Here is a 13,316-nt window from a genome sequence, read left to right on the forward strand (position 1 = left end):
GTGTTCACTATCCATCAGAGCCCCAGGCAGAGGGCAACTCCTGGGGAGGAGGGAGTGTTCCTGCTTCTTTGGAGAGCTTTGCAACTCCAAGCACACACGTGCCAGCCTGAGTTGGGAAAAACCTGTCGGATAACAAGGTAATGGTGATGATGGCGTAGCAGGTATCCCTGTGGTCAAGGCCTGAGCAAACATCACCTCATTAAGATGCAAAGACCATGCACAGAGGGTGTTATTCTATTTAATGGATGAGCAAACACATAAAGATAGGAACATGACTTGCCCAGCCACACAGTGAGTGGATGCTTCTCACTAGAGCCTTGTCTGGCCTCCTGGTCCCTGGGGCTGCCCCTTCCAGGCTTCTTGGCTGCATGCTCACCTCCACAGGGCTGGGAATAGATTGGTTCAGGCAACACCACCCTCCTGCCCAGACTCCCCAGCTCCAGGGCAGAGACAGTGGTATCCCTGCTCAGAAAAGGTGGCAGGGCTCCTTGCACTGCCCCAAGAAGCTCTTGGCGTGCCTCCCGTGAGTGCTCCTTGACTGACGTTTGCCGAGGCCTTCTGGCGGGGTGAGGTTCCCCTTCTTCCCTGCTTTCCTTCCTCCCTCTGCCCTGCAGTCAGAATGAGCTTCCTAAGGAGCCAATGACAGCCACCTCTCTCCCATGCTTACATGATCATCTAGATGATACATTCCTGCAGGTGAAAAACTCGAGTATGCAAAGATTTATAACAAAGTCTTCCACCGTTTTCTGTCTGCACCAGACTAGCCCCTGCACCCCAACACACACACACACACACACACACACACACACACACACGAAAGCACTGTTTTAGTTTTTCTTTCATCTGCTGCGAAATTACTTGATGCTCCTGCAAACAAAAGAAGCATAGTTCTCTCACCTTGTTCCCTTTTAAAAACACATAAGCCCGTGGACTTCAATGGTTTTGCAACCTTTCCTTCCCCATATAATGTATGTTGGTAGTTTTTCCACACTGGCACCCAGAAAGCCCCCTCCCTCTTCCTTACAGCTGCGGAGTGTCCTGTTGTGACCGGATGAGCCATAATTTACTTCATCTGTCCCTGTGCTGATGGAGGTGCAGGGGACCTGGTCCTTTGCTATACAGACAAGTCTTTGGTGGATACCTTTTCACTTGGCCAATGCTAAGTTTATCTGCAGGATAAATTCTCTGAAGCAGGACTGACTGCTGAATCCAAAGGGCTGTGTGATTATCATTTTGATAGTTCCTGCCACATTTCCCTCCATGGTTGAACCAGGTTACCTTCCACGACCAAAGAGCCAGCTTCATCACACCCTCACTTACAGACTTTTAGATCTACCAACCACATAGGTAAACCCTGGGCTTCTGCTATTAAAATCCTTTTTGTCATATTCTTCTCCCCTCAGGATAAAGCCCAGCTTCCTCGGGCAGATGGGGTGGGCCCAGCCTTGTCTTTTGTCAAGACTCATTGTTAGCTAGGGAGGAGGATGGGGGCAGTGAGAGAGGGCAAAGGCCATCTCTGAGGCACACGGAGGATCCCTCAGATGAGGAATAGGGCCAGGTGGGGTAGGGCCCCACACCCCTTATGAGCAAGCCCTGGATGACGTCTCGTCCCCAACAGAAGGGGAGAGAAAGCAGGGGCTCAGGGGTCCTTGGCAGGTGAGGGAGGGCCCTGCTTCCCTTGGCCTCTGGGTGCTCTCAGTCCCTCTTCCACTCAGGGTCCTGCCACCTCAGGCTGCAGCTGTGCCAAATGAACTAGGAACATCTCATTAAGCTTGGCAAAGCCCATTAAGACCACAGCCGTGCATCGGCTGCAAAGGAAGGTCAAGGTTTTCCTCACAGGAGTCATTGCCCCCAGGGACCCGTGCTGCCAACAGTCACAAACAAGATGAGGGGATCTATTTGTGGGTAAGCAGGCAGCCAGCTGCATGGTCAAAGCTCTACGGAAGGCCCAAATCCTCATCCACCTCTTAACCGAGCCTTGTCCTGGCCCTCGCCCTGGGAGGGAGTTCATTGCTGAAGTGGACCAGGACAGATCAGACACTAGGCAGGGCCTTGAGGGACAAGGACAGGCAGTTTGGAGGGAGAGGCAGGTCTGTGATTGAGAAGAGAGGGCAAGCCTGGTCCCAGACCAGCGTGCGCTTTCCCTCTCTGGGGCCCAGGTTGCTCATCTGTAAGATGGGAACCTAACTCAAGGAGTCCTGAGGGCCCCAGGCCCTGGAGATCTGCACAGAACTGGGGAGCCCTGGCAGCCTTGGGAGGGAGGTGACAGAGGCACAGGGTCTGGCTTTCCCAACCCTTGACCTGTCTGCCCACCTTGTCTGCCGCACTCTGAAAAGGTAGAGGCTGAGGGAAGGAAGATGAGCTGTTCCTAAAAGGAAATGGGCCAAGCAAGGGCTCTTTATGAGCAGGTAACATGTGGCCTGCACGCAAATGATATGCAAATGACTTGCCTCCACATTACTGGGAAGGTCTCAGGACAATGACTTAAGACACCAGTCCTCTTGCTAAGCACCTTCTGGGGTGTGCTGTTCATTTCCCAGCCTTCTCCCCTGCCTCCTCCCTAAGTCCCATGTTCCACAGCGGGTGGTCATCTGGAAGAGAAGGGTCCCTGCAGTTGTGACCCCATACAAGCACTATAGAGGTCCTGGGTTGGAGCCTGGTCTGAGCCCCAAGCAGCCCCTCAGGGGCTGTGTGCTCTGAGGCAGGAACCTTCCCTCAGCCACAGTGCTTCTGGCTGGGCCTCCGAGGGCTCAAGTTTCACAGGCAGAAAACGAAATCACATAAGGTGTACAAGTCTAGGGGTTTTCTTTCTTTCTGGGTTTAAGAACAGGTTTCTCAACTTGGCCACCAACCTTGGACCTCCTGTAGCCATCACTGCCTTTGTGACAATGGCGGTAAGAGGCCCTGGGGGCAGGCTGGGTGGGCTCAAAGCCTGGCTCACCACTCACTGGCTGTGTGATCTAAGTGAGTCCATTTCTCAGACCTTGGTTTCCCTGAGTGTAAAATGTGCATAAAAACACCTGCTCCTAAGGCTAGCAGGTGAGCTGGTACAAGGTAGCCCCAGTATGGGACAAACTGTCCCCCTCAGAAGACATGGTGGAGTCCCCATCTATGGCACCCATGGATGCCAGCTTATCAGAAAACAAGGTCTTTATGGTTGAGCAAGTTAAGGTGAAGTCGTTAGGCCCTAATCCTGTGACCCATGTCCTCTTACAAAGAGGGAAGAGGATGTGAGCAGAGACACACAGAGAAATGGTGGCTACGTGATGACAAGCAGAGACTGGAGCCATGCATCTGCAAGCCAACAGATGCCAAGGATAGCCAGCAGTCAGCAGGAGAGGGAGGCCTGGAACAGACCCTCCCTTCAAACCCCCAGAAAGAACCAGTCCTGCCAACACCTTGATTTGGATGTCCAGCCTGCAGAAGTGTGAGGATTAATTCCTGCTGTTTAAGCAGTTTGTGGTGCTTTGTTATGGTGGCACCAGGACATGAACACCAGCCCTGAGAAGAGTATCTCATACAGTGCCATGTGTCAATCAGTACCACCAGTTGCTTGTTTTTATTTCTTCACCACGGATGGTGGGTCCCAAGTCTACCATTCCCTCGGCAAATACCAAGCACTACTTCATGCCAGGCATGCGTCAGGTGTGAGGGGTGGTGGTATCCAACTGTCTTGCAGCCCCAGCCCCCCAGCTACTATTTACTGATGCCAAGGTGAGCTAGCATGGAGACTACCTGGGGCTCTTCCTGCCCCTCACAGATCAGTCCCAGCTCAGTCTGTGTCCAGATTCATGAACCCCAAGGGGAACGTCTGCCCTCTAAAGAGCAGGCCAGCACCCGGCACGATGCCAGGCTTTTGAAAGGCACTCAGAAACATCCCAGCTGTGGGGTTAGCTGGGCCCCGGAAGGACAGAGGCATCTCTGGGCCTTACCTCCCACAATGGAGGCCCCCAGCCTCACAGTGCTCTGTATCCTTGTTTGTACCCTCCACCCACCTCCATCTCCATCCAGGTCCAGCGCCACCCTCTGCACCAGGCTCTGGCTGGGCTGCATGCGGACACTTAGTTATTTCAATTTTAAAAATATGGGGCCAGCGATGCTTAAAATGCTTGTGTTAATAGCAGCGGGCTGCAGTTTCATTTCACTTTAATAGGAACCATCTGCCATGAGCAGGTAGCAGGCATGGTCAGCTCCTCCCCAGAGGGGACAGCCCCCCAAAACATCAGGTGGGGGGATGGGGCTTGGACTTGTGAGGAAGGCTGTGCTGTGCCCCACAGCTCCCGAGAGGGTCTTAGAGGAGTCCCGAGCTGGGGCCAGGGATTGGACATGCACAACACCAGGCTGGGTCTCTGTCCTTGCTGGCCTGGGTGAGGGCCTGGGGAGGACCACAAGACACCCAGCATCAGCTGCATCAAGCTGAGGGGGAGGGGAGGGAAAGCAGGGGGTGTGAGGCCCCCGCCTTGACCCCACTGTGCTCTTCCTGCAAAGGCTCCAGGGAGTCCTGTGTTCCCAGGCAGCTCTGGCTCTGCCCTGACCTGGCCATAGGGCAGTTAATGCCTCCTGGTGCCTCAGTCTTCACATCTGTAGAACGGGGTCCCTGAAACGCCCACCCCAGCAGGTTATGAGCACTGAAGCACTGTTCAAGGAGACCTCAATGAGTCAGCCACCCGCCCATGGTAACCAGGCACAGGAGGAAGGCTGGTCCCTTCCCTGATAGGACAGAGTCCAGCGAGGGGCTGCAGCCCAGCTGGGCACAGTTGTAGTGGCATGGGCTTGGCTTGGTCAGGCCTGGGAAAGGAACCAAATGGAACCTGGCTGGGAAATAAAGAGCCCCTGGGGTCACAGTGTGGCTGGTCCCCACCTGCTGGGCCAAGGTACACAAGTCAGAATCCAGGCACAGGGCTATAGGATGGCCCCGCTGGGCAGAGGGATCTTAAAGCCACTGTGTAGGAGCACGAGGCAGGCTCCCAGCCCCAGGGCTCCTGCCAGCAGCACAGCACCCAGGGCCTTGAGGAAGGAAGTCCTGGTCCGGGTGAACGAGCCAGGGGCCATGATGCCCAGCAGGGCGGTGCTGACGGTGAGCGTGTACAGGATGGACACGCCTGTGTTGAGTGCTACGATCTTGCCGAACTTGGCAAAGGGGGCAATGATGCAGAAGAAGAGTGGCACGGTGGCAATGACTGTGGTGAGGGCACTGGACACGATGGCCACGCCCACATGCCGCACTGCCTCCAACGTCCTCCACTGGCGCTGAGAGTGGGCATCCTGGGGAGCAGAGAGTGACACCTGGGGCTGAGTGCCCACCAGGGACCCAGTACCAGGACCTGGCTTTGCAGCATGTGAACATCCCCCAGGCCCCAACTCCCGCTCTATAAGGAGGCGGCAGCAGTGGCTGTTTCACAGGGCACAGCAGACTCAACATAGCCAGGATGCCAAGGACAGGACGGCTGACATAGTAGGTCCACACAAATAGGAGCCCTGATTGAAACGACTTCGTTCTTTTGACCAAAAGCAGTGTAGCACAACTGACTTAATTTTCATGTATTTATGTCTTCACACAAACACTATTCCAAACTAGGAGGAACCCCAAACACTTCCCTAGCTGTAGCTGGCTCTGGCTCTGCACACACAAGCCGCAAAGGGCATGTGTGTATATGTGTGTGTGTGTGTGTCCCCTCAGGAGTTGGCTGGACCAGTTCACCCCCCTGGCTCCATAGGCTGCAGATGCAGACCTGGCAGGAAAGGGCCTTGTGTACTGTCTGTCTGGTCCGACTCCTGAGTGCTCACTTGGGGAGACAGGCTGGGGGCATGGACCAGCCCCACTGCTACTTGCACTGAGCTAGCCTTAGAATTTGATTCCTTGGGGCTTGCAGATCAGGCTTGGGAAACCTCAGCTCCCAGAGCATAGCCTGCTTGGGAGTTGGGTACCAGGGGTGTCCTGCAGTCCTTGGGGGACCCCTCCATTGTGCCAAGGTGGGAGGAGATTCAAGGGTGGGGCGCATATGGCAGGAGTGCTCACCTCGGCCTGGTGAGGGGGCAGGTTCTCCCCAGCTAGCAGGTAGCCTTCCACGAGGTGGACGCAGTAGTCCACGGAGGAGCCGACCAGGATGGACAGTGATATGGCCTCCACGGCACCCATCTCCCAGCCACTCCAGTACATGATTGTCACCACGAGACAGACGATGCCTGCAGGGGTCAGCAGGGGCACAGCTTGGACCCAGCCTGCCAACATGGCCCTGGGGAAGGCTAAAGCTTCCACCTTGGGTGACAGGAGGGACAGGGGCCAGTCCTAGAGAAGGGAAGGGACGAGAGAGGGGACAAGTCACTGAACCAAATGCTGCAAGTGGACACTTGGCTCCACTCTGGGAGCTGAGACTTGTGGCTCCTATGTGCCACCGTCAGGCAGCACTGAGCAGAGGAGCTTCTCGCTGTGCAGGGTCTTGCTGCGGTCAGGCCTTCCCTGACGAGACCCAATGGTCAGAGGCTCAGAGAAACTTGCTTCCCTGGGCCTCAGGGAGAGCCCTGCTTGTTTCTGTCCCCACCACCTGGCATGTACCTAGGATGCTCAGGAGCACGGGCAGCAGAAGCAGGACATGGGTGGTGAACACGGCCACTGCAGCTATGCAGATAAGCAGGGAGAGGACCAGGCCGTACAGGGCGCTCTGCACACCTGCAAAGTGGGAGAACAGGGGCCTCAGGGGGCAGCAGAGTAAGGAGCCCCCAGAACCCCCTGCCACCATAGCCCAGAGGCTACTGGGGTTGCACAGTGGGCAGTCACAATTGCTGAGCCACTCTAAGTCTCTTGACCTCTCAGCCTCTCAGTAAGAGCAGGGCCTACCCCATAAGTAGAAGTTTATTTGGAGTTCAAGCAGTTAAGGCAGGTCAGGCCCTTGGCAAGGGTCTGGCATCTGGAAAGGGCCCATAACCAATAGCTGCCAGTGGCCAGGACTGTTACTTTTCAGGGGCCAAAGTCAAGGCCAGACAATGCAGCCAGATGCCCCTAGCAGGAGAGGACCCAAACTCTGGTGTCTGGTCAGTGGCCTAGCTCTCGGCCAGGACTGAGGAGAGTGTGACTCCCATAGGAGTGGCCACGCCCTTGATGCCCCAGGTCACCTATGTGGGCCCTGCCTGCCTGGCCTGGCTCACCTATGATCTCCATGAAGATCTGCTTCCAGTGCTCACAGGTCTGGAAGCCACGGTGCAGGGCTGAGCCCTCAGGGAAGGTCTGCAGCTGCTGCCGGAGGAAGCTCTCCCAGCGCAGGTAGTCTGAGTAGGTCTGGAAAGAGGACTTGCCCTTGTAGGTAGTCTACAGGGGACATAAGCTGGTGAGACAGGCAGGGACTGTGGCCTACTCACCGTTCCCAGGGATGGCCACTCGGTTCTGTGCCCAGCAATGGAGTGTGAGCACTGATGCCGTCCCCAGTGAGCCCACATCAGGACTGGCACAATCTCTCCCAAAATTCCACACTCTCAGGCACCACCCTCCACAGACCCACATGATCCTGAGGCTTGCAGGGGCCTGCCTCCTCCAGGAAGCCTTCCTGGGCCCAAGATGGGCCTTCTCTGGGCCCTCAGACCTCCAGTACTTCCCTGTCATAATTCTTGTCACTGGAAACCTGCCTCCTGGCTGGAGTGCAAGTCTTGAGGGGAGGAGTAGCCCGTGCAGCTCAGCTCAGCACAGTGGCCCTGAGGGTGCGTGAAAGGAGCAGGCTCTTCCTACTCTGGAACTTTCTCGTTACCTTCCTGACCCAATTCTGTTGCTGACCAGGAACCACTCTCAGTGTGTCTACCAGATGCGTGTATTTCTGTGTGCGCATGCGTGTGTGTATCTGAGTGTTGCTAGGGGTCGGCTTGGAAGGGGGACACCTGGCCTGTGGAGTGAGACTCCCTCAAACAGACTGAAAAGGAAAGGAAGATCTGCTTCATGCTCCAACACAGATGAGCCCTGAGGACATTAGGCTGATGAAAAGGAAATCTGTGATCCACTTACATGAGCTATTTAGAGGAGTCAAACAGAGACAGAAAGTAGGCTGGGGGTTGCTGGGGACTGGAGGAGGGGAATGGGGAAGGAGTGACTAATGGGCAGAGTTTCAGCTGAGGAAGATGGAAAGCTTTGCACCTGGATGGTGACTATCGCTGTACAACTGTGAGAATGTTTCTTTCCCTCTTTTTTCCATGCTGAGAATTTAACCCAAAGCCTTGTGCATGCTAGTCAAGCGCTCCACGACTGAGCCACACCTCCATCCCCAGGGATGTCCTCAATGCCACTCACTTATATTTTTACAGACAGCTCAGATAGTAAGTGTTTATAGTATGTGTGCTTTACCTCCATGAAAGAACTAAAAAGAAAAGCTTCTCTGAGCTTTGTCTTGGATCTGCAGCAGCCTGGCAGTTCCCTGAGGGCCAGAGGTCTTCAGGACCCTTCTATCTGGTGGGCAGTGGCTTTGTGGCTTGTGCAACAAATAACACAAAGGGTGGGGAGGAAGGATGTGGGCCTGGAGAAGAGGCGTTGCCTCCACTTGCCACTGTCTTTCTTATCCCAGTGTTCCTGTGTGGTTGTGGCTGTGTAACTGTGTGTGTTTGGGGAGAGGGCTTTAATTTACAGATGAGGAACCTGAGGCCAGAGAGCAGAGGTGATGTGCTCAGCACACTGAGCATTCCAGGTGATCTCTATATGGAGGTAGCACAGATGCCCTTGCTGAGTCTCAGAAAGCAAAGTGTCAGGGCCCAGGGAGGCCCAGGTATGGAGGGTATGTGTATGTGTTAGTAGGTGCCTGTGTGTGTGCACGTGTGCACCTCCTTAGGCAGAGTCCAGGGAATGTCCAGAGGGGATACAGGCGGCAGGGAGATGTGTGGGTGGCTGGTCCCTTGGCTTCCAAAGTCTCCTCGCTTAGCTACCTGTGGAAGGCCCATCACCAGGGTCTGTGGCTCTGACCCTAGCCTCCCACAGTGGCAGAGGAGAGTGTTCTGCACCCCCACCAGTCCCTAGAGCTCTGCAGCTGCAGGAAACACGACTCTGGTTGGTGTAGAGGGGAAGGGGAGCTGGTGGCAGCCTGTGGGGGGAAGGCAGAGCCCTATAGCTAGATGGGCTGGTTTGGCCCTTGATGTTGACACCTACTAGCCATGTGACCTCAGGCAAAGGCCTCAGTGTTCCTCTCTGATCTGGGATGAGGTCCAGAATCAAAGGCAATACTTGTCCAAAGTCAGCACTGGGTGCAGTGTGCTCACCGACTCAAAGGCCATGGAGATCCAGTGTACACGGCCTTCCTTGACGCCCACTGCCCCATGGGACAACTGCCCAGGCAGCAGGTTGGGCTCGGGCAGCTCCTTGCACTCTGGGTGCAACATCTGCAGGAAGGAGGAGATGCTGTAGCCTGTGAGGAGAAGAGACGAGGCTGGGGCCAGAAGATTGGCTGTCCATCACGCCTGTGCACACACACTCACTTGCCTCCCCAATAACCAAAGTGGTGGCAACCACTGGCAGTATCACTGGGAAACCTACAACCCACATAAGCTATCAGGTGCAAATGACCTTTTGGGCCCTTCAGGCATAGCCTGGGCATGACCTCAGCCAGGTAACCTGTGGGCGCTGCCCCAGTTTCAGAAAAGCCCACACCCCACACCCGCCACACCTCTGTGCCATTCCTCTTCACACCCAAGTCCACACTCACTGGTGGACACAACTGTTCCTGTATGCCTGTGTGCCCAATGGAGATACTCAAGCACGGACACGTCTGCAAAGGCACCGGCATGCCAGGCCCGCACCCTTTGCTGTCTGTCGTGGACCATGGCCTACAGCCTGAGGACTGTGCAACCAACCCCACGTACCTGAGGGCAGACACTGGGCTCCGCCTGGCTTTACCAGCTCAGAGTTGCCCGCGATGGCCTTGCAGAGGCGACACAGGTGCCCGATTTCTTTGAAGAGGTCAAAGCTGGTGTCGTAGATGACGCTACCCTTTCCCAAGGAGACACAGCCGGCCCGGGCCGCTCAGAGAGAGGGGGACTCAGGCCCGGGCTCCACTTCCCCACGCCTCGGGAAGACCCTCCAGCAGCTTCTTGCTACCGCTGTCACCACCATGCTGCAACCTCTGCATGGTCATCTGCTGCCCCCACCAATCCCGCCCCGCCTGGCTCCTATGACACCTTGATCTCTACTCTGCTTCCTCACAGTCCCACCTCACCTCTGTGCTTTTCTCCCCTTCCTTCTGGTCAGCCACACACTCCGTCTTGCAGTGTCTGCCTGTCCCCCTCAGCCCTCCAGGGGTTCCTGTGGGGTTCCTGCCTAGGCTGGAGGAGCCATCCAGGAGCCAAGACTATGTGTGAGGTGCTGGGCTGGCTGCCCAAGGTGGGTGCTTGTTTGCAAGCTGGCAGCTGCAGCCAGGCACTCCCACATCTGCTCAAAGTGGGCCCACGTACCGGGTCTCCAATGACGTGGTTGTCCACCTGCCGGGTGCGGTTGATGCCAATAATGCCAAAGACCACAAAGACCATGGCCCCTGTGTCCACGAGTGGCCGCACAGCTGGCTTCCCACAGCCTGTGTTCACGCAGGGGTTGAACCCGAAGGTGGCCGAGAGGCGGGCTTTGGACGCTGTAGGGGGAGTTGGAGCTGTCAGAAAAGGCTGGGCCCAGGCTCCCGAGGACCCACAGGGTGCCCCCACCAGTACCTTTCTCACTAGGCACATAGAAGAAGCCTTTGGTGGGCCCGTCAGGGCTGGAGCTGAGCAGGCACCCAGGAGGTGCCACACACACGCGCCCGTGAAAGGGGGGCTTGTGGGACTGAGCAAAGTACAGCTTCCTGTGGAGGCAAGGAAGGCCAGGAAGGCCAGGAGGAGTCAGGAAAGGCAAGGCAAGAGCAGCCATCTGAAGGCCCTGGTTGAGCACAGGACAGACCTAGCCTCGCCCCAGCACAGGGATTTGGTCAGGCAGAGGGGCGCCTGGGACTGGGGATTTGGAAACCTGTTCTAGTCATGCCCTATCAAGACTGACCCTCTGACCCAGGTCAAGGGCCTTCCTCTCTCTGGCTCTCAGTGTCCATGCAGGTGGAGGTATGGGGGTGGAGGACAAAGCAGTTTTCAGGCTGTCCTCCAGGGACAACAATGGTTCAGGAGGGATAGAGTGTCCCTGCTGAGTGGCACACTGGAGCCTCAAGGCTCTGTTTGAAGTAAGGGTTCCATGGCCAAATGGCTTGCTGATCATTGGACCTAAGACAGCTTGGGGTTCTTTCTAGAATGTCTTATGCTCACTCAGGCAGTTCGCCTGACCCCTGGGCTCTGCTGTGTGTGTGCAGAATGAGCCCACTCTCTGCTAAGAACCGGGCAAGCAGAGGGATGCCCACCCCCAAGACAAGGGGCATCCACCCGGACAGGGACCTGAGAGAGCCACCTCCACAATTCACCCTCTGTCCCACATGGAATTCAGCCTTCTGTGATCCCCAGGTGTCCCAGTGCTCTGCGCCAGGAGCCACGCTCTTTCTTTCCAAGCACACATCCTAGTTTGTAGCAAGACTGCCGTTTACTGGTTAGAGGCCAGTCTCTCGCTAGATGGCCCTTCCTCTTGGTCATTACAGAATCTCCATCCCAGCACAGTGCCAGTGCACAGTGGCGGTTAGTGTTTGTTCTGGGTGGATCCTCAGCTACATGGGGAAGAAACCTGGGACATGACGCCCCCAGGGCCCTGTAGACCCTCCAACAGAGAACACAGCCTCTCATTCAACAGGCATCAGGCACTTGCTGCATGCCAGGCCCAGGCAGGACTGAGTATACAGTAGGTGACTACAACAGACACAGCCTCCTGCACTCGCCTTTCAGTCTAAGGGAGGGGGCAATAGTCACTGTTTTCAGAACTAAGTGCATACCAAGGGCATGAATAAAGGCGGAAGAGCAGTGAGTGGTACATGGAGAGGCTGGGCGGAGTGAATGGGCAGGACAGCCATTCACAGGTGACATTTGGGTAGAAGCTGAGTCTTGAGTAGCCAAACACACAAGGAGCTGGGGAGGGCATTCTGGGCAGAGGGACAATGAAAACAAAGGTCCTGAAGTAGAAATGAGCCCAAGGAACAGCAAGATGGCCACTCTGACCCCTGCAGAGCTGTCGGGAGGGAGAGTGTCAGAGGGTGAGTTGGGGTGCAGATCAGTGAGTTTCATCTCTGCTAGTGTCCCCACTCCTCAGTCCTGAGCATACAGACATTTGAACATGTTTGTGGAAATGGACGGGGGTTCTGAAGGTGCCTGCTGGCATCTCGTGAAAGAGAGAGAGAAGCGGGGGAGAGATGGAAAGAGGGAGGGAGAGAGGGAAGAGGAGAGAGAAGAGAAACAGTAGGCCGGGTGGTGGGAATGGGCGGCTCTGCAAGGCCATTACCGGGTGTGCTGCTGCTCTGTGGCGGCCACGTAGAAGCTGAAGTCAAGCCTCCAGCCCCGCTTGGCGTCGCAGGCCAAGGTCGTCAGCATCCACTTGCGGGAGGGGCTCGCCGCCTGGAGCAGCCCTACTGTAGACATACAAGCGGTCAGCTTCTTGGTGAAGTCACCAAAAGGCGCTCTATATACCTAAGCAGTGGGTTGACAGAGACAAGACATGTGACTCGGGGAGGCTGCCTTGGCCTGGCCGGGCCTCAGAGTCTGTCCCCACCCTCCTACTACGTCCTGTCCTGTCTCTGTGCCAGCCCCCAGAGTGGGGGCAGAGCTTGGGGCAGAGCTCAGGAGGCCTGGGTTTGAGTCTGAGAACCAGGCAAATCCTTTCCTGCTTCCCTGAGACTCATTTCTCCCCCACCAAGCGCTCTCAGAGCATCTGCGCTGAGGACTAAACAGCGGGAGGAACAGGCAGGTCACTGCCCCGTGCTGCTGCCGGCTAGGATGGTTTCGGATTAGGTACGGGCTGGGTGGGCTCAGACGGTAGCAATGATAAGACAGGTGGTCAATGGCAGGGGAGAAGAGGGCCCCAGGCTGGGGCTCATGAAGGGGTGACATTTGTGCCGAGATCTGACCCAGGACTCTGGAGGTAGCTGTGTACTGAGCCAGAAGCAAAGCTCAGAGGCAGTGCTAGTACAGGCAAAGGTCCAGAGCTAGGAAAGCTGGGGCCTCATCTTTCACATGGAAACAAACTTGACCAAATGAGATGCTCACCTGGAAGGTCTAAGGATGGAAGGAACACAAATTTCCCTGGGAGGGGAGACTGGAAATCTGAGCCGGCCCTGAGGACTCTGGGGGCTAGAATAGCTGCCATGAACAAGGTGAACTACTGGTTGCCATTTGGGCCTTGCCTCACGTACTTCCAGCCATGCTGCCTGGTACATAAACCCCCATTTCATAGATGAGGAAAC

At 56.1% G+C, this 13,316-nt stretch overlaps 1 protein-coding gene across 3 annotated transcripts in view; it reads right to left on the reverse strand.

Annotated features, from left to right (window-relative positions):
* Window positions 1–240: 240 nt before the first annotated feature.
* Disp3 (dispatched RND transporter family member 3) overlaps window positions 241–13,316 on the reverse strand; it is a 51,718-nt gene continuing 38,642 nt past the window's right edge. For 2 of the 3 annotated variants that reach the window (XM_074081354.1, XM_074081355.1), the window contains exons 13-21: window positions 12,359–12,543; window positions 10,666–10,796; window positions 10,417–10,589; window positions 9,829–9,955; window positions 9,229–9,374; window positions 7,147–7,306; window positions 6,557–6,670; window positions 6,020–6,289; window positions 241–5,265 (exon numbers count right to left, since the gene is read on the reverse strand). In XM_074081354.1, the coding sequence (XP_073937455.1) occupies window positions 4,934–5,265; window positions 6,020–6,289; window positions 6,557–6,670; window positions 7,147–7,306; window positions 9,229–9,374; window positions 9,829–9,955; window positions 10,417–10,589; window positions 10,666–10,796; window positions 12,359–12,543 (1,638 nt within the window). In that variant the 3' untranslated portion in view covers window positions 241–4,933. The remainder of the gene's footprint in view (window positions 5,266–6,019; window positions 6,290–6,556; window positions 6,671–7,146; window positions 7,307–9,228; window positions 9,375–9,828; window positions 9,956–10,416; window positions 10,590–10,665; window positions 10,797–12,358; window positions 12,544–13,316) is intronic. The other variant, XM_020181657.2, reaches the window with a different exon arrangement.

The sequence above is a fragment of the Castor canadensis genome, chromosome 7, assembly GCF_047511655.1.
Source record: "Castor canadensis chromosome 7, mCasCan1.hap1v2, whole genome shotgun sequence".
Lineage (NCBI taxonomy): Eukaryota > Metazoa > Chordata > Mammalia > Rodentia > Castoridae > Castor > Castor canadensis.